At 37.6% G+C, this 20182-nt stretch overlaps 2 protein-coding genes across 2 annotated transcripts; one reads left to right on the plus strand and one right to left on the minus strand.

The window, feature by feature from the left end:
- The first annotated feature begins 11782 nt into the window (after positions 1–11782).
- Positions 11783–15363, plus strand: LOC133822961 (ninja-family protein AFP1-like). Its single transcript, XM_062255445.1, has 2 exons — positions 11783–13025; positions 14856–15363. The coding sequence occupies exons 1-2, from the start codon at positions 12227–12229 to the stop codon at positions 15278–15280; spliced, it is 1224 nt and encodes a 407-aa protein (XP_062111429.1). The 5' UTR covers positions 11783–12226; the 3' UTR covers positions 15281–15363.
- Positions 15364–15982: 619 nt separating this feature from the next.
- Positions 15983–19794, minus strand: LOC133822959 (LRR receptor-like serine/threonine-protein kinase RPK2). The gene has a single exon (XM_062255442.1). The coding sequence runs from the start codon at positions 19623–19625 to the stop codon at positions 16317–16319; it is 3309 nt and encodes a 1102-aa protein (XP_062111426.1). The 5' UTR covers positions 19626–19794; the 3' UTR covers positions 15983–16316.
- Positions 19795–20182: the final 388 nt, after the last annotated feature.

The following is a 20182-nucleotide window of genomic DNA, read 5'->3' on the forward strand; positions in this document are numbered from 1 at the left end:
TTTTTCTATAAATAAAATTCATCACATACACACTAAAACACAATCAATCTCAAGCTTTTGAAAACCAAATCATTATTACTTCCGTCCATTACTCAAGCTAAGCAACCCATGGCATCCTCATCATCTCAGCTGAACTTAGACCTAACTTTAGCTTTACCTGAGCCAAATCTTCCCACTATCGAATCTTCACCACAAATTTCTGCACCTCTACCACAGCTAATGGTGTATCCTACGGTACACATCCCAGAACGAAATACTCAATTTCCCAGAGTTTGGCTTCCCAAATTTTATTCTGATACTGGCCTTGTCACGGTGGAGGATTCAGCTATGCTCGATAAAAAGGTGGCCATTAGTATAGGTCAAAGCATACTCACCCCTAAAGACCAAATAATTTTATCCCATAGGTCAGACCTACAAGCTGTAAAAGATTCCTTAGTTCTTACCACTCAGGCGGCAGCATCGGTCTCAAACCTAGGCCAACGGGTTCTTGCAAGAGAACAAGAGGTTGACCACTTGAAAAGGTATATAGAAACACAAAAACAAGAGATGATAACCATTAGAAATGCCAACAAGGCATTGACTCGAGAGAAGGAGAAGTTGGTTAAGGAGAATGGGACTTTAACTACACTTCTTGCTAACTACTCAGTCGATATGAAGGAAAAATTTCAGACACTGCAAACTACTGGGGAGACCCTTAGAGTTGAACAACAAAAGTTGATTGACGAGGTAGAACGTGTCCAAAACCCCAATCCTTAATGTATTATGTATTTTTTTTTTTTTATATATTACTACTGTTTCACTAAAGTCTCTTATTGTGTGTGCTCTCAGCAACAACCTAAAACTTTGCTCTCCAAAACACTAACCTGACATATTAACCCTTAACACACTAACTGAATTGATAGGTCACTTTCAAAGCTTGAGAATATCAATTAACAATCCAAACATCGACATCGATAAATCATCAATTATTTATCACATCAATAATAAAGGCATGCATTCAAATAAATAACAAACTTCAATTTCTCTACCGTGCATGAGAATATTCATTTAATCCAAACTCATACTTATATCATGGAAACTCAAACACACAATGAGTTTCTAATACAATTATACAACATCATTAACATACATTAACTAAAATATGGATAAATTATACTAACCATTAACGTGTGGCTTGTCTTGTGGCGGAACTCAGTAGCATTTCAGATCCCAAAATCTAATAACATAACGAGTATACGACATCTACAAACTCAAAGCTCTGATACCATTTGTAACGTCCCTTAGGTAGGGTACGTCTGCCACATACTCGTAATTCTAGGGTTTACGAGTATGTAAGGCACTTGACCAAAAGAATTAAATAAAATGATACGAAGAAATACAGAAAAATTTAAAACTTTTATATAAACTTATTAGAAGAAATTATTACACGTATGAATACTTTAAATTTAAGGCAGCCATATGAAAACTCTAAACCATTATTGCATTGCTACTGAGTCCGTGCTCCACAAGTTGCTCAACAGCTAAAGCCACACCTGGAAAAATGTTGGAAAATAACATAATGAGCTAACGCTCAGTAAGCAAATCTCATGCATACACATACACATGAATGTCGTGAGTTTGTAGTGCACATATACTAATATTCTGACTTATATACTTATGCATTTCATTTATTGCTCATGCACTTTCAAACTTTACTTTTATGCTCTTTCTTTTAGTTTCACATTTTTATGGGCCCAATATCACTTGTGCACACTGTTTGATTCAGCCAATGCCTGCAGGGCTTGTTACACATATCATATAGAATCCCATGGGTTCTCCTCCGGCTAGCCATCATCTCAGCTAGGCTCATCATAACACTCATTTCATCGTTGCCACAGCTGCCATACTTATTACACATATGGAGGAGAAAGACGGAAACATGGCAAACATATATGAATGGTCAACTCTGACCTAGCCCACACTAGTGGGCAGCCACTATAAGTCTTATAGACTTCCGTCTTCTTTACTGAACTTACTTGATTGCTTCATCAAAACAGTGGCACCCTTTTTTAAACATCTTATTATCACTTTGCTTAAGCCTTGTGTCATTAAAATGTTTAACTTTACATAAGACTTTTCAAGACATTTCATAACTTTTCTCATATTCATATGCATGGTCTTATATCACATAATAATGTATCACATAACTGTACATGCCATGCATACATGCTGATGCTGAAATGCCAATGTTCGTGTTCATGACTGATGTTGATGGTATTCAATCAAGGCATTGTATCACATCTCATATAACTCAAAACATCTTTAGTCATAATACATGAAGCTTTGGGTTGGTGGCGTTGTTATACCTTAACGTAGAGCTATGGCTCAGGTCTAAGGTTTCCAGCCTAAAAACTTAAACGCTTCATATATCATAACATATAACAAATCATGAACATAGAGTAATCCACATATCCATCAACATAAGAACACATACTTGCACATAATTCATATCATTCTTAACCAAGTAAGACATCTTTCACATATCACAGAATTCATCAATTACATATCACACAACACCCTTATGGTGTTCATATAACCATTCTTCACATACTTATCATATGCATCATCATCATACCATACTTAACTCATCAGATGTACACAATCAATGTAGTCATGCATCTTACACTTAAGCACAAAAGGTGAGATTTACTTACCTTAGGTCCTTAGCTTATTTTAAAATTCCTCACCAAGAGTCAATCAATCAAATCCATACAAATCCTATTCAAGGCACATCATTTATTAAATTCTATCAAAATCATAAATATACACTATTGATAGTGTATATTAATAATACCAGAAACTATATAAATGATAATAATAAATTATTATCAACGTAATGCAAATAACTCTTCATATAAAACCATGCTTTAAACCTTGCTCATAAGATAATGTACCCTTATGATAATAGTAATAATAATCCCAACAAAAATAATAATTATCGTCTATAATTAAACTTATTTCGATATTAATAACAAAATACTTCAATAGCAATACGTATATGGATGTATATATTCAAATAGTCATTTTATAAAAGAAATCATATTTTTAACATAAAGTTGTAATAATCAATATAATGATAATAATATAAATATAAATATTTATATTATTATTAATTAGTCATAATATCAATTCCAGTGATATAATAAATATACTTTCTCCAAACTTCACTGGTCTTACAAATATCAATAACTGTAAGAAACTAATATTTGATATTATTTTAATATTCAAATATTAATATACAATAATAATGGTTAGATAATAGATTTACTATAAATCATACTTTTCATATATATATATATATGAATCTGTATTCTTGATTTACTTAACAAAATAATAACAATAATAATTAAAATTACTTAATCATAATAATTTCCATATTAATATAAAATCAATTAAATATGTATTTTTATACTTTATTTAATATCTAATATTTTCTAGAAAATTAGACAGCACAACGGCTATAAAGTGGACAATTCCAAAATCAAAACCTGTATCAAAAATATATATAATCCCAGACAGCCAGTAAATTACAGAAAATATTCCATATATCAATAATATATAATTATATACCATAAATACACATAATAACAATTACTCTAATCAATCACAATTAAATCACAATATATAGGTTAAAGAAATTATACCAAAATGATCGGGTTCCACAATAAGTCAAACGATGATTTTTTGAGACTCAAAACGTACTTCGGAACCTCGAACACTAAGTTTCGACCGTCGATCTACGGTGGATCGCGGTGGCTCGTGGTGGGCCCACCACCCAACTATGGTAGATGTAGGAACAAGTTATTGGGTTTTGAAGCCCACAACACGAGGAGCACGATGGTGGTGACGGATCGGCAAACGGATGCCCGAGGTGGCCGAATCGCAACTTTGAAGTCGCGGGGTGGCCGAACTTAAATCGAGTGGTTGAGGCGTTTAATCGGCGAGTGAGCTCTAGATTCCCGCGTGGGTCGATAGTTCGGAGGCCTCTGAATCCAACGGTCCGGCGCGTGGCTAAAAATGGTGGCCGGAAAGTAATCCTGCGTCGTCGGCAACAGTAATACGCAGAGGAGAGAGAGAGAGAGAGAGAGAGAGAGAGGTTTTCTGAGGAGAGAGAGAGAGACTCGGGTAAAAAAGAAAGGCTGAAGCCTTTTCTTTTCTTTTCTTTTCTTTTTTTTTTTTTTTTAAAATTACACTTGGACCCAAAATATTAAAATTCTTTTCAAATAAGCCCTTTAGCAAAACTTTCTTAATTTTATAAAAATCCCAAATTAAAATTATATGACATTTGGGTCCAATACTTGACTACTCAAGTTTCTCTCTCTTTAATCTCATTAAAAACATAAAATCATATTTTAAACACTATTTTTCCATTACTATTTCTTAAATTTGTAAACTTGTACATTTTATGTATTAAAACTCTGATTTATTATAAATAAATGTATTATGAAAATTTTGGATATTACACAAGATGAGTCTCATACCATTCCCTACTCCTTACATTTGGGAACGACGAAGATGTACCAAGACTTGAGAACTTTGTATTGGTGGCCGGGGATGAAAAGGGTGTAGTGGATTATGTGGCCAAGTGTTTAACATGTTAGCAGGTGAAGGATAAACATGAAAGGCTAGTAGGGTTGCTACAACCTTTAGGGATTTCGGAGTGGAAATGGGAGGATATCACCATGGACTTCGTGGTTGGATTACCGAAGACAGTAGGACAATATGATTCTGTGTGGGTGATTATGGATAGATACGCCAAATCAACCCACTTTTTTCCTGTTGAAACAATTCATATGGTGGAGCAGTATGTGAAGGTAATTATGCGACTTCATGGGGCTCCGAGGTCGATAGTATTCGACAGGGACCCTACCTTCACCTCTAAGTTTTGGGAGAGCCTGCAGAAGGCTATGCGAATGCAGTTTCGGTTTAGTACTGCCTATCATCCTCAGACGGATGGGCAGTCTGCGAGGACGATTCAAATACTAGAGGATATGTTGCAGGCCTGTGTGCTGGATTTTGGGGGATCTTGGAGTAAGTATCTCCCTTTGATCAAGTTTTTGTATAATAACAGCTACCAGGCGACTATCCGAGTGGCTCCATATGAAATGTTATGTGGGAGGAAGTGCAGATCGCCCATCCATTGGGATGAGACGGGTGAAAGAAAGTACTTAGGTCTTGAGGCTGTTCAGAGGACCAACGAGGCGATTGAAAAAATTAGAGCTCGAATGCTCGTCTCCCAAAGTCGACAGAAGAGTTACTCAAACTTGAGACGCAGGAGTATAGATTTTCAAGTCGGTGATCATGTGTTCCTCAGAGTTTCTCCTTTGAGAGGAGTAAAGCGATTTGGAGTGAAAGGCAAGTTAAGCCCTAGGTTTATTGGCCCCTTTGAGATTTTGGAACGAGTTGGAGAGGTAGCTTACAGATTGGCTATGCCTCCAGACTTATCAGGGTTTCACAATGTATTTCACGTATCCATGCTCCGGAAGTATGTATCAGATTCTACGCATGTGCTGAGTTATGAAAACCTGGAGTTGGATCAAGATTTGTCTTATGAGTTGAAGCCGGTTTAGATTCTAAACCGAAAAGATAAAGTCTTGCAGAACAAGACCATTGCCTTGGTAAAAGTGTTGTGGAGGAACAACAAAGTGGAAGAGGCAACTTGGGAGCTTGAGACTGATATGTAGGATCGATATCCCGAGTTATTCAAGTAAATTTTGAGGACAAAATTTCTATAAGGAGGGGATAGTAATAGCGTCCCAAATTTTCTAATAAGGCTTAGTGCCTTGATTAGTGTGCTGGGAGGGAAATAATTGATTTAATTATGTTAATATGTGGATTAAACGATTATGTGATTAGAAATGCATGTGTAGGTGAATTAAATATGCATGTGGGCCAATTTTGGTTAATAGGGGCATATTTGTAATTTTGTCCCATTGAGGGCATAAATGTAAATTATATATGTGATGTTCTTGAGACCACAGGATTGTGGAGATTTAATTGTGATGTGTGATCCGAGACAGTCCTAGCGAGCGGAGTAGCGAAATAGTCACAATGGGGTCGAATACCTGGCTCAGGGTGAGCTTAGGGGTATTTTGGGAATATAGTACGTGGTTGGGATTTCCAGATAACGGGTAGTAATTTAGCGATTTGTTTAAGTATGTCGGAGGTTAAATGGGAAATTATAAGAACACTCGAGGAATTAGCGGGATGTGGCATGTTAATCCTTGATTTGGTCAAAGACACAGAGTCAAATAAAACGATAGAAATTAGATGAATTCAAGTCAAGAAGATAAATGACACAAAGATTTATAGTGGTTCAGCCCCAAGTGATGGTAATGACCTACACCCACTTAGTGTTCTTATTAATGTAATGAGAACTTGCGATCAGTAAACAAGGGTTTATCAAGTTTCACAAGCTCAACAATAGATACAAGGTATTGTCTAAAAACAATAGTTTTCTTTCTCTTAGTCTCCAAAAGATCCCACATTTGAGCCTTTTTTTCTCTTATTTATAGGCTTAAGGATCTTTTTATGGGCCGATGGCCCTTGATTACATTTAATACAAGCATATTTGAATAATAATGTAAATTACACTTCTTACATATATGCAAGATCAAATATCTTTAGAAACTCTAATATACTGCGACCAGCTCTGGTCGTCTATGAAACATGCCCTCCGCAGTACGAATTCTCCTTTGGTCGATGGTCGACTAGAACGTAACCACATAAATAGTCACGCGCATCTCACGTGCGTACTAATCTTGCCACGTCATCAAGTGAATCTTTTTTGGGTAAACACGGCGAATGACGATTTTACCCTTAGTAGTGTTAGAAGGGACTAAGGACTTGCTTAGGGGCATTTTGGGTATTCTACAGCTGGGTATAGACTTGTTTGACCTAAGAATCTAGAACTAGTGAGATACAAAAACATAACTCTCAGCCAATCTCTCCCTCTCTCTCCCACGTTCTCTTGCTCTCTCTCTCTTCCCTTTGGTGTATGTGGAAACTTGGAGGAATTCTTTGGAAAATTGGCTAAGGGTTGGAGGAATTTGAAGCTAGTAGAAGTTGGAATTAGCTCAAGTCAAATTATCAAGTGAGGTAAGGATTCTGGTACTGAATTCTTAAGTTTTTGTTGTGAATTTGTTTAAGATTTGCTTAGGTTCAAGCCTTGGTCTGATTTTGAGGTTTTGGTGAGATCATAAGCTGGTTTTTGAAGTGTTTATATTGACTAAGTTTCCTAGATATGAATTCTAGGTTTAATTCTGGGTATATGGGCTAAATTGGATATGATTTAGTAAGTTTAGCTAAGGAAAACGTAGTGAGAATGCATGGAATTTCTGGGTTTTGGGGCTCGAGCCACGACCCTGTTCTTTAGGCGCCATGACCTGTATGAACAAAGAGGCTTGGGAATCTCTGAAATCATCCAGGCGCTGCAGCACAGGCTGAGGCGTGCCGCGGCCAGTGTCCTCTTGATGAGAGCCCAAGGCTCTTTGACTGGTGGCGCGCCGCGGCCCTAATGGGCTGGGCCATGGCTTAAATATGGAATTATGGAAAATGTAGGGTTTTAAGCTTGGGAACCCAAATTTAAGGGCTCCTGAAGGATTCTACTACCCGGTTTAGTAGTATTTGAGGCCCCGAAGGCTAGAATATTAATTCGAAGTTCTTAATTGGTTAGGGTTTTATGGACGTCTATTTATTGATGCATTGTGACTAGGTTTTACATCAAGGCTCGGGTTTAGGGGATCGTGCTCGGGATCACATTAAGCAATCAGCTTAGGACAGGGGAAAGAAAACTGTTTGTGCCCGTAGAGCAGGGCATGGCCCTATTATTTGTGTTTAATATGTGTTTGAGTAACTTTAAATGTTATGCTATTTTCTGCATAATTATGAATGAACGACAAAGGCTAGGAACAACGAAGGCCGAGAACGGCCCGGGAACGCGAAGGCTGGGGACGACAAAGGTCGATATCAACACTAAGCATGCTGAATGCAGGCCGCTAGGATGAGACCCTCTAAGGGTGTTGCACTCACCCGGTCGGTGAAGACCGTGAACCCAGTGCCTGGTAATGCACCTGGGTCGGCATAGGCATCTATATGTTTAATCGATTATCTGTTTAAGCTGTTTATTACTGGATTGAATTGTGATAAGCTTTATGTTGTGTTTTCTTGTTGGGCCTCGGCTCACGGGTGCTCTATTTTGCAGGTAAGGGCAAGGGAAAGGTCGACCAACCATGAGTTGGAGAACGTGGAGCGACGTGTACATGTTTGGCCTACCTGGCTGCCACGCCCGTGGTTGTTTTGAAGAATTTACTGTAAATGGTTGGCTTTGTCGCTTAGGTCGACTGTATTGTAACCTTTGAATTGTAATACATTTTTGAAACAGTATTTAGGATCCCAATGTATAACTTTTATGACTTTAATGAATACGCAATTTTTTTATAATTAACATTCGTCAAATGAGTCTTTATTTTGGTTTAATCACACTTTTTAACCTAAAACCTCGATTAGCTTGTTAATGGCACATTTATAGATCACATGATAATGACTCTAAGGTAGTAGGACATTACATATACAGTGTGAGACAGATATCCAGAGAGTTGGCAGAGGATATGAACAGAGCTGATATATAGTTGTTGGTGGGCCCGTTGGCCAATATCACGCTACACTCTACGTTGTTAGAAAGGATAAAGGAAGGCTAGTTGGGTGATCCACAACTGACAAAGATAAGAGGGAATGTTCTAGCTGGAGTGTCTAGAGACTATACAGTGTCAAATATAGGCTTCCTGAGGTACAAGGGTCGAATCTGTGTTCTGATGGACACTGTTATCAGACGGAAGATTCTGGATGAATCTCATACTACCTCTTACCCTTTGCATCCAGGCACCACGAAGATGTATCAGGATGTGAGATCACTATATTGGTGGCCTGGGATGAAGAGGGGTGTGACAGAATATGTGGCCAAGTGCTTGACATGTCAACAGGTCAAGGTTGAGCATCAGAGACCAGCAAGGCTATTACAACCTCTAGATATCCCAGAGTGGAAATGGGAGGACATCACAATGGATTTCATGGTGGGGTTACCCAGGACCGTGGGTCAACATGATTCAGTGTGGGTTATCGTGGATCGATACACCAAATCACCAGTGAGGACGACATATACAATTGACCAGTATGCAGATCTCTATGTGATAGAGATAGTGCGACTTCATGGGGCTCCGAGGTCGATCGTAGACATGTGGTAGCTCCTGTGATTGATTCTTTGCATTTGGCAGGTTCTAGTATCTTAGCATGTCTTTAAAGATGGATCCTGATATTCGACTAGCCTCAAATGTGTGTAATTGAGGTTATTCGCCAATGCAGGGGAGTTGATGAGCTGATCTGCTAGCTATTGTAGCGATATGTCTGAGATATCGCCCAACAGAGATGGCTTAGGAAACTAGTCGTTGGGGGAAACTTCAATGACTCCAATTTCTCTTTCCTTGTGTTTAGCTCTCAATGAAAGCACCAAAATATTGGTGGAAATTTCAATGACTCCAATGTCTCTTTCCTTGTGTTCAACTCTCAATGAAAGCACCAAAATGTTGACTTGTTTTTCGTTAACTCGTCTAACACCCAAAAAAATAATATTGAGAAGATTTGTGAGAGCTAAATAAAGCATATGAGATGCTTCTAGTGCCCAAAAATAATGGATAGAGAGAGAATTTATACTGGTTCAGCCCAAAAAAGATGGCCTACATCCACTTAGTCACTATTATTCATCTTGCCAACTATGGGTTACATTTGTATTTAGCTTTGAGCTATTTGACTCCATTGAAGATGGTGAGCTCTCTCTATACAAAGTTGTCGCACCTCTCTCTCACCCCCTTCTTTTTGGTCTATAATCCTCTTATTTATATTGATGACTTAGGGTTACATTTGAGTAAGCTTACGTTATTGGACTTGGCCCAATAATTAGACAAAGTAACAAATGACTCCTTAGACATGATCTCGGCCGATGGATAGTGACATCCCAAAAATGGATATCACAACTTGATATTTTAGATTTGATAAAAAAAAAATCATGAGTTCTAATTGGTAATCTGATGGAGAATAGTTTAACAAGTAGCAACTATATTTTCAATTTTTAATTTCATTAGACTAGGGGAGGGAAAGGAAAAGGAAAGTGGGTGTTTTGATATGAATGAATTGAATTGAAAGAATGAGAATTTGGTTATAATCTCAACTAAAATATGAAACATCATTAAACCTGAATCGTCTTTGGCATTTGTCCTATAATCACTGTGATCTAGACCTAACCTACCTTATTTGTAAACATGATATCACAGACAACAACTTGAGAAAGAGGAGAGGTAGCTGCTATATATGGTCCCAAACACACTCCCTAGCTAGCTAGACAATCTTCAATATTGTGGGACCACGCCGACACAGCTACAATTAATGTACAATACTCTCAAAAACTGGCTAACATGTTACATGCATTTTCCAAAAACGTGTTTCCAATTCTACCTCAAAATAATAATATTAATTAATTCATTCATCCTTTTGCTTTATCATTATTTTCTTATTTCGACCCAAATCAATGTGAATTCTACTACACTTGATTAGTTATGATTAAAAGCAAACACACTATATATATATATAAGAGCATTTTATATTTTATTAAACCCAACTTATGTATGGTTAAGTTGCTTTGTTGGTGTTATTGTGGTTGAAAATATACAATAATTATTTGAAGAAACAAAAAATAATTCAACACTAATTTTTAATTACATTATTATACTTTTCATAGATACATCAGATAAGGTTTTTAAAGTTTTCTCCTTATTTTTTAAAAAGCTGGTAGACCAAAATCCACGTCCACACCTTGGCCTGGATTAACAAGATAATAATATACAATTAAGCCGTAAAATTATATTCTATTTATAACGTCAAAGGGGAATTAAGAAAAAGAAAAGAGTTGGGGGAAAGAGAAGAATGGAATGGTTTAATTTAATTAGATTATTATGTTGATGAATAATCATCATGATGATGAGTCAAATAATTTTGGACGACAGCTAACGAACCAACGTCGCCGCTTCCCGAGGCCAAACCACGAAGCCCCACGTGGCAACCCTATCGAGACCGACACGTGGCAGTTTTAAGCTACTTTTTGATTCTCCGCACAACACGTGTTTTTTCCTATTTTTTGTGGTTTATTTGGGTAAGGGGCAGAGAGGACAGTACTACTGACACTCCTAACAATACTAATAACTAATAATTATGCTTACTCCAACACGTGTCCATCTGGCGCCCTTTCAGACGGCCACTTGTCTCCTCCAGGTACTTTTCTTCTCTAAACCCCAAGGGCATTTTCGGAAACAAACTTTAACATACTATGTCTCTCTCCATTTCTTTTCCCACATATCCCAGAAATAGAGGGATAATAAATAAAAAATCGTTTTTATATTGACACTTCCAAATTTTATTAAAACACCTCATTTATTATTAAAAATTAATATAAAATATATTTTTTTTTAACTCGAAAACTTGTTAAAGTAATTTTTTTTTTAAAATATATATTATTTTTAAAAAAATTATGAAGATAAATAAAAAAGAATTGAAATTAATTAAAATCAATAAATAAATTAAAGAATGTAAAAGAAAAATTGAGAAAAAATGTTATAATTTAATAAAAAATATTTTTTTTTTAATAAATAAATGCCTATATATATTTATATATTTTAGGAGTGCAAATATCATCCTCCAAAAATCAATTTATAATAATTACGATTAAAACCAGTTCCTCTCTCTCTCTCTTCATTTCTTTTTTCTGTTTTTATTTTTCCTTTCCTTTTTCTGCTCCTATTTTCCGGTAAGTTTTCCCGGGATTTTTCGCTGCTTGCATACATATATTGTGTATATACACACACGTATTCACCTCGAAATTTTTTTGTTTTGAAAGTTTTTATATCAAAAACTGATAATTATATATATATATATATATATATAAAAAAGACAAAGATCGATATGGGTTTTGGATTGAAAGTTTTGTTTTGCTATCCAAACCAATAATGGATGCAACGTTTGGATAATAAATAAGTTTCTGCAAATGGGTTTTGCTTTAAATCGGCTGAGACGACGCTATAGTTGTTGAGAATAGAGATTTTTTGTTCGCTGGGATTCTTTTCTTTTGAAAGTAGAAGAGAAAATGGGTGAAGCTAATGAAGGAAATAGAAGCAGAGGAGGAGGTAGTGGTAGTGGTAGTGGTAGTGGTGGTGGTAGTGGTAGGGAAATGGAGAACCTTTCTCTGCAAATAGAGAAATACCCAAGAGATCTGTTGCATAGATTGATGAGTAGCAGCAACGCGCAGCAACAATCCCAAAACGCAGCGTTTGATGCTGTAGAAGGAGAAGGAGAAGGTGAAGGAGAAGACGACGAAGATTCAGAAGAGCTTGAGTTGAATCTGGGGTTGTCGTTAGGAGGTCGATTTGGGGTTGATAAGAATGCGAATAAGAAGAGCAAGCTTATCCGATCTTCTTCGATAATCGGAACCATGCCGCTCGTCAGGGGCAATAACAACGACGAAACGACGACGTTTTCCCCGCCCGTGTCGTACCCAAATCTGATACGAACATCTTCACTTCCGACGGAAACCGAGGAGGAATGGAGGAAGAGGAAAGAGTTGCAGACCTTGAGACGAATGGCGGCCAAGCGAAGAAGGTCCGAGAAGCAGAGGAACTCGGCCAAGGCCGACAGAGAAGCAGGGTCTTCTCTCGAAGAGGAGAAGCGTGATATTACGACGGCGTTTAGCTCGTCGGTTGGCCCACCTTTTGGGTTTCCCACTTGGGCCGTGGCCGCTAGACAGGCCCTGCTCGGCGCCGGAGCCGATTTAGTAATAGCGAAAAGTAAGGCTAGTGCTGGTATTCAAAATACTTCTCAAGGTTCTGTGGAGTCTCATGGTGGAAGCTCATCTGGGATGTCGGAATTGGAGAGTAAAGCCATTCAAGGTAATAAAATTTTTGTCTTTGCAAAATAATAAAATATATTTATGTTCTTTTTAAGTTTTATCTCAAATTTTGAATTGGGTATTCTTAGAGAGTTTTAAATTGGATTTAACCTGCTTCATACACTCTTCGATTTGGGATTTGGTGTACTTGGTAGTTTCGGGGATTAGAGTGCTAAATGGTGAATTTTATGCCATCTCTAGACCTCAGCTTTATTCTCAAAACGATGATTACTTTACTAATTACTAATCTCAACAGTTTTGGTGGCCGTTGGGTTTACTTTTGTCACCATTAATTAATTATAAAGTGGCTGAACGAGGTTTAGATTAGAGTTTCAAAAGAATAAAAGGGACCATTTTGACCGAAAAATACTATTACCAAATATACTGGTTTGTAATGGAAACTTTATAGCAAAATTTTAAATAGAATACTCGTATCGGACATTCTGTAGATTGAGATAAAAACTTGATAGTTTGAAGACTATAAAATAAGACAAATATGAGGCCCATAATCCGAAAATTCTGCTTAAGGTATATGGTAGCTATCACTCGAGTTGAGTTGACACCCATATTGAAACGCATTAAATCTTTGCATTGCATGACACGGAAACTGTTTCCTAAATAGCAAGTAGGTCAAATTTTTTTGGTAAGCGTTTTAATATGAACAATACTTCTTTACTAATACCAAGTTGTTCATATATATTAACAGAGTTGTTAATCAAATTTTAACCATCTAGTATGTGTAGACTTGGTAGGTTATAGTTGAGAGAGAGCATCTGAATTTGTTACGCTTAGTAACTATTGGACCAATCAAATTTGATTAGTCAATTGCCATATAAAAAGCTTTGCAAAAAAGTTGGTGTGGTGTGTCTAGCTATGTATTTCGAAATTTTGACTATTTAAGGCTTCTGATATGGTATAGATCATCGGTATCATATGAATACTAGAGGTAGGGGCTAGTATGATGCATAGATGAGATATGCATCTACAGCGATATCATGTGAAAGTAATATTCAGAACCTTTTTAGTTTCCAATTGCTTATTGACATTTTTAGTTTATCTTAAAGAACAGCGTTGGAAAATAATTTCAGCTAAAAATCCTATTTATTGATGTGATTTCCCTCTTCTTCTTTCCCATCGCCTTTATTATTATTTTAATAAGTTTTGTCTTTCCTTTTCCCATTTCGTGCACTATAGCTTTCATAATTACTTTGTATCTTCTTTTGAGCTTATTGTAGATATTAGAAATTGAGAAGTCGTTCAAATTAAAGAACCTTGTGATATGGCAAGGATATTTGTAACCAGCAATAGCTTGTAGGTATGTAAGTGGAAATTACAAAACACTGGACTTAGTATGCATTATGGTGGGGACTCCATTGCTAGAGACTCGTGTGGAACAGGCTCACACTAGGGTGAATCATAATATTTACCAAGCCCTTCTTCAGCTAATAGGACTACAGTAAATCAATGATATAAACCATGCTTCTAGCCAACAGAAATCATTCTGCAGAAGGTAGTGTGTGCAGTTTGTATCTTTTTCAAAAAGCAAAGTTCCTGTTTACCCAACAAGTTACTTAGATCAATATAAATGAAAAGCTGAATTTTTCTATTCCTGGTTTCTTACATTTTCCCTTCTCAAGTTTTCTTCAAGTAGTCAGCTCATTCTAAGCATGTTTTAATTATATAGTATTCCTAGAATATTCAATCTTGCACACACACACACACACATATATATATATGTACACAGCAGATTGTTCTTACTTGTTCTTTCTGTAACATTGGAAATTCGAGTAAACGAGTATGGTTCTCTTGTGTTTTTCCATCTCCATCTCAGGTTCCAGCAGTGGTGGTGAAGCAAGCCCTGCTGGCCAATCCAGCAATCAGTTGTCTCAAGAACGAAACCAAGAGAACACTGGGCCATCGGGGACAAAGGCGATTGAAAGTAAATGTGCCACTTCTGGATCCAAGACTGAAAATCCATCTAAAAATCCTAGTGCCGGAGGAAGCAAGGGGAGGGAAATTGGGATGAATGCTATGGAAGATATGCCTTGTGTGTTTACAAAAGGAGATGGTCCCAATGGCAGACGAATAGATGGGATCCTCTATAGATATGGGAAAGGAGAAGATGTGAGGATAATGTGTGTGTGCCATGGCAAGTTTCTCTCCCCAGCAGAGTTTGTCAAGCATGCTGGTGGTGGCGATGTGGCTCATCCACTCAAGCATATAGTTATAAACCCTTCCTCTACTTCCTTTTTGTAGCACTATATCATATCCCTTTCAAACCTGGGGATTCAAGTTTGTGAAATAGACAACAAAGAAAAAATATATATTTTTTTTTAGCCTCTGGAAGTTTTTTTGAGATGCAACAAATATGTCTAGAGTTCATAGTTTGGAAGAAAATTTTAAAATGCATCTCTTCTGACAGCCCTTCCATCAATATCTCCTGCGTTCTTTACAAGTTGCTCCAAGAGCCAGGTTTGTTCGAAAGATTTTTCCAGCCAAAAAAAGTAAAAGTAAAAGGATGCTTGAAATATAAAATATTCAGTGACAGCGGCAACTTCTTCAGTGCAATATTTAGTCAATAAATTGGTAAGTATCAAGTCAGCCTGATGTGTCACCAATATCAGTTCTTTTTTATTCAACCTTGAACTTTGTTTGACTAGGCTATTCTTTTTTATTTAACCTTGAACTTTATTTGACTAGGCAATGGTACATCGTACTAATTTTGTAAATAAGAAAGATTACATTTTAAGAGATAATAAATGATGTTAAAAACATTTGGATGAAACATTAAAACCCTATCATCAAATGCTACTTTTAGAATACAAACAGACTTACATGCTACATGTGCGTAGAGATATACGCGTAAAAAGAATTCCACCTTACTTTGAAAAATAAATGAAATATGTAAGTAAGGCAAAATGAACCTAAAATAAGTTAGTTGGTTCTGGATGTGAAACATAGAAAGCCAAATCACAGATTAGTGGCAGAACCATAGATGGAACAAATCAAGAACGACATTTCTGCTTGGAGTTTTATTTTCAATTACATGAATCAAGATCCAATATTGATGCAAATTCCATTAGTTCTAAGATCTAAGCAGGACGAGTGGGTGTTAGTGTTACAGTACAACAAAATGGAACAGAATGAGAATGTACAAATTGCACAAGTTAATGTATTTCTAGACTTAGCAGCAAAAGGGGTTTTACAGGAGAACACAGAAAAAAGATGCAAAAAAATGAGCCCCTTCTATACTCTTCTATTCCTCTATTATATAACTGCAATGGTTCATTTGTTACCTAGCTAATGAGTGAGGTTGAATTCTCTTCAGCTTTTGGACAACATGTTTCATTGTAGGCCTGATGGAGAGAGTTTCATTTGTACAAGTAACAGCTAAGTGAAGCATCTCCACTAGATTATCATGGGGGCCTGCATCCCATAATCCAGCAGTAAATACCTCCTTAGCACGACCCTGTCGCAACAACATGCTTGCCCAAGAGACGATGTTGAAACCGTCTCCATGTGAAGAGAATGAAGGGTCCAGCGGCTTCTTATCTGAAATCAGTTCGAGGAGTACAACACCATAGCTATAAACATCAGACTTGTCAGAGACTCGACAAGTCATAGCATACTCCGGCGCCAAGTATCCGAAGGTCCCAGCCACACCAGTTGTTGCATGAGTTTCAGAAGTCCCCAAAAGCCTAGACAATCCAAAGTCAGACAAATAAGCATTGAAGTTGTTGTCCAACAGTATATTACTTGGCTTGACATCTCGGTGTAGGACTCGAGGAACACACTGATCGTGCAAATAAGCAAGTGCATGGGCTATATTCAGAGCAATCTTATGGAGAATATTCCAATCAGTTGCTCTTATGGATCTTTGCTTGATGAAATTTTCCAGATTACCTCCAGGTAAATAATTGTATATGAGGAACATCTCAGTTTCACTGGCATGGTAACCTACCAAAGTTACAAGATTCGGGTGTCTCACCCTTCCAAGTGTCTTAATCTCCGCATGGAATTGCTGAACCCCATGAAACCTTCCCACCGAAAGCCTCTTTACAGCTACAATAACTCCAGGTTGGATTTCAGCCTTATAAGTAGCTCCAAAACCTCCATTTCCAATGCAGTTACTGGCATTGAAGTTCCCAGTTGCTCGAACAATACTCTCAAAGGTCAACTGAGCCCCAATGTTGGTGAAAACTGTAATTTCTCTCAATTCCAGACCCTGAACCCTGGAATCCGGCATCCATTTCCTTGTATATAAGAAGAGGATGATAAGAGCTAAAAGAACTAACACAATGGCAGATGCAGATGCTATGGATGCAACTTCAATTGGGTTCAATCCACCATTTCCAGTGTTACTGTCACTTCCTGATTCATAAACATCAGTATTTTGTGCATTCAAATTTTCATCTGACTCATTTGAAGTTTCTACTGCCAGAAGCCGAGAGAACTTAGATGTAGAGGGTGATCTCACATTGGTCAACCCTGAAACAATCTGCCCTTGAAGTTTATTATTGTTGAGCTGCAGAATAGTTAAATTTCTCAAGTAAACAAGACCCTTCGGAATATCCCCAGACAGAGCGTTTGAAGATAGATCCAACACTTCAAGAGACTGAAACCATCCAAAGCTATGAGGTATTGGCCCAGTCAGATTGTTATCAGCCAGGGAAAGATACTTGAGATGCTTCAAACGACTCATACCTGGTGGAACTTGACCGTGCAACTTGTTTCGACTCAGATCAAGAGTGACAAGAGATGTCAAATTCATAAGAGTTGGAGGTATTGATCCCGTGATTTCGTTGCCAGAGGCATCAAGGAATATAAGAGGTTTGCACATGACACCAATTTTCAGAGGAATGTGACCAGTTAAACTGTTGTTACTGACATTCAAAATCATCCCATCTAATCCATTGCAATTTCTAAACAAATTTCCTGGAAATGATCCAGTGAGTTTGTTTCCACCAGCAAGAAATGCGTAAACTGTGCGTTTCCCAAATATCTTTGGTTCAATTGGAAGGCTTTGGATTGCACCTGAGAAGTTGTTACCACTTAAATTGTGAATCACTGTGACACTAGCGCGGGCAAATGGCAAATTGGTCTCCATACGAGTTTTACAAGTGAAGAAGAACTTATATGGACATGAAGGTTTGTAAAATTGAACAAGATCAGAATTCAAGGACATAGATGAGCACATCTTGTCCTTAAATCTTGGGACGGGTCCTGACATGAGATTCCCTCTTACATTAAACACAGTCATGCAGGGAACTGGAAGCTTCTCATCTAGTTCCCCAGTCAGCTTATTTGAGCTCAAATCAAGATGATGCAGCTTCTTGCATCTCTCAAAGACTCCAACAAGTTCTCCTTCAAGAAGGTTTTGAGCCAAGTTCACCATTTCCAAGTTCTGACAATGGCCCCAATTGACAGGAAGCTTGCCTTCCAGACTCACCCTTGGCGCCCAAAGTATTTTTAACTTAGGAAGAGTCGAAATTCTTTCTGGAACAACGCCTTCAAAACGATTGTTCTCACTACCTCCATTTGAATTTTCATTGTTTTGGAATGGATCGAAAAGATTAGAGAGCACAAGAACTGACAAATTAACACATTCTCCGAGTTCAGCTGGGATTGGACCACTAAGGCTATTTCTTGAAACATCAAGAACATAAAGCATCCGAAGTTGACCAAGGTCGCGAGGAATGATACCACTCAACTTATTCGAAAACAACCGAAGCGTTCGAAGCTGGCGGCATTTTCCCAAACTTCCTGGAATAATACCCTCTAAGAAATTCTCTGACAGATCCAGAAGCTCGAGAAGATCACAAGTATCTCCAAACTCAGCCGGAACAGGGCCAGTCAGCCCATTACGAGACAGATCGAGACTCTTTAACTTCGAAAAACCGCCCCCAAACCCGGGAATTGTTCCGTTCAGAGCATTACCAGCTAAATTGAGGACCTTAAGGTCTTCCAATTTTGATAACGAAAGAGGAAGCTCTCCATCGATCCTATTTAACCCAAGATTCAAAAGCCTCAACCGTCTCAACCCACTAAAACCATTAGGGATTTTTCCAGTTATCAGATTCCCCTCAAGGTCAACCACTTCAAGCTTCTCCAAACCCCAAATCTCGAAAGGAACTTCTCCACTTAGATCATTATAAGGAAGCGACAAAACTCTAAGCTCCGTGAGTTTCCCAATCAACGGGGAAAGCTTTCCTCCGAGTTTTCCCTTCGTATGCGAACCACTCTTCCTCCTCTTCCTCCATCTCTTCTTCCCACTCCTAAGCCCAAACCCATAAAAGCTCGAAGACTCGGAACAAGAAAAAAGGGGTTGAGAATTACCTCGCTCAACAACATCACCCCCGCCGATCCTCAACGAGACGACTCTGGGACCGGAGTCACAAGAGACACCAAACCACGAACAGTGATGATCTGAGGAGGTAGAGTTCCAGGTAGAGAGAATCCCAGTTGGGTCCAAAAAGGAAGCTTTGAGGTCTAGCAAAATCGCTTTCTCAGAAAGCAGAGGCGCTGAAAGTTTCCCAGGAACCAAAAGGAAAACGCAGCAAAAGAAGAAAACAACGGTCTTAGCTAACACAGGGCATTTCATCTTCTCCAAAATCCCTCTTTTCTTGTGGTTGTTGTTGTTGTTTGTTCAATCTTTCTCTAATCTCAATTATTTCTCTCTTTGAGTACATAGTATTTTTTTCTTTCTTTCTTTCTTTTCTTTAGGTTGTAGGGATTGGTCGTAATAGCAGTGTGGGTTCCACTGTAGAAGTGGGGACCAACGCAGTTCAGTCAACACATGGCGCGTTTTGTTTAGACCACCGGAGGAGCTCTGTCCCCAAGCCAACCTTTTCTGTCAAATATTATTATTATCATTTAATTTTTTAAAAAAGATAATGTTCTTGTAACACTCCTTCCTCTTTCCTTGAGATATGATATTATTGATTAGTATTACTGTTAGTAGGTAGGGTGATAATGATCCATATTTTCAGTTTTCTTTTCACACTCGTTTACATTATAACAAACAAAAAAAGTGATGCAACCACTCTATTTCTCAACCAAATTTCTCTTGCTCTTTTAGAAGAATTTAGGTAAGAAATAACAAATTATTTTTAATTCTAAAAATCATTTTTTAAGGAGCTAGAATTCTTGATAAACTAT

The sequence above is a fragment of the Humulus lupulus genome, chromosome 3 (genome assembly GCF_963169125.1).
Source record: "Humulus lupulus chromosome 3, drHumLupu1.1, whole genome shotgun sequence".
Classification (NCBI taxonomy): Eukaryota; Viridiplantae; Streptophyta; class Magnoliopsida; order Rosales; family Cannabaceae; genus Humulus; species Humulus lupulus.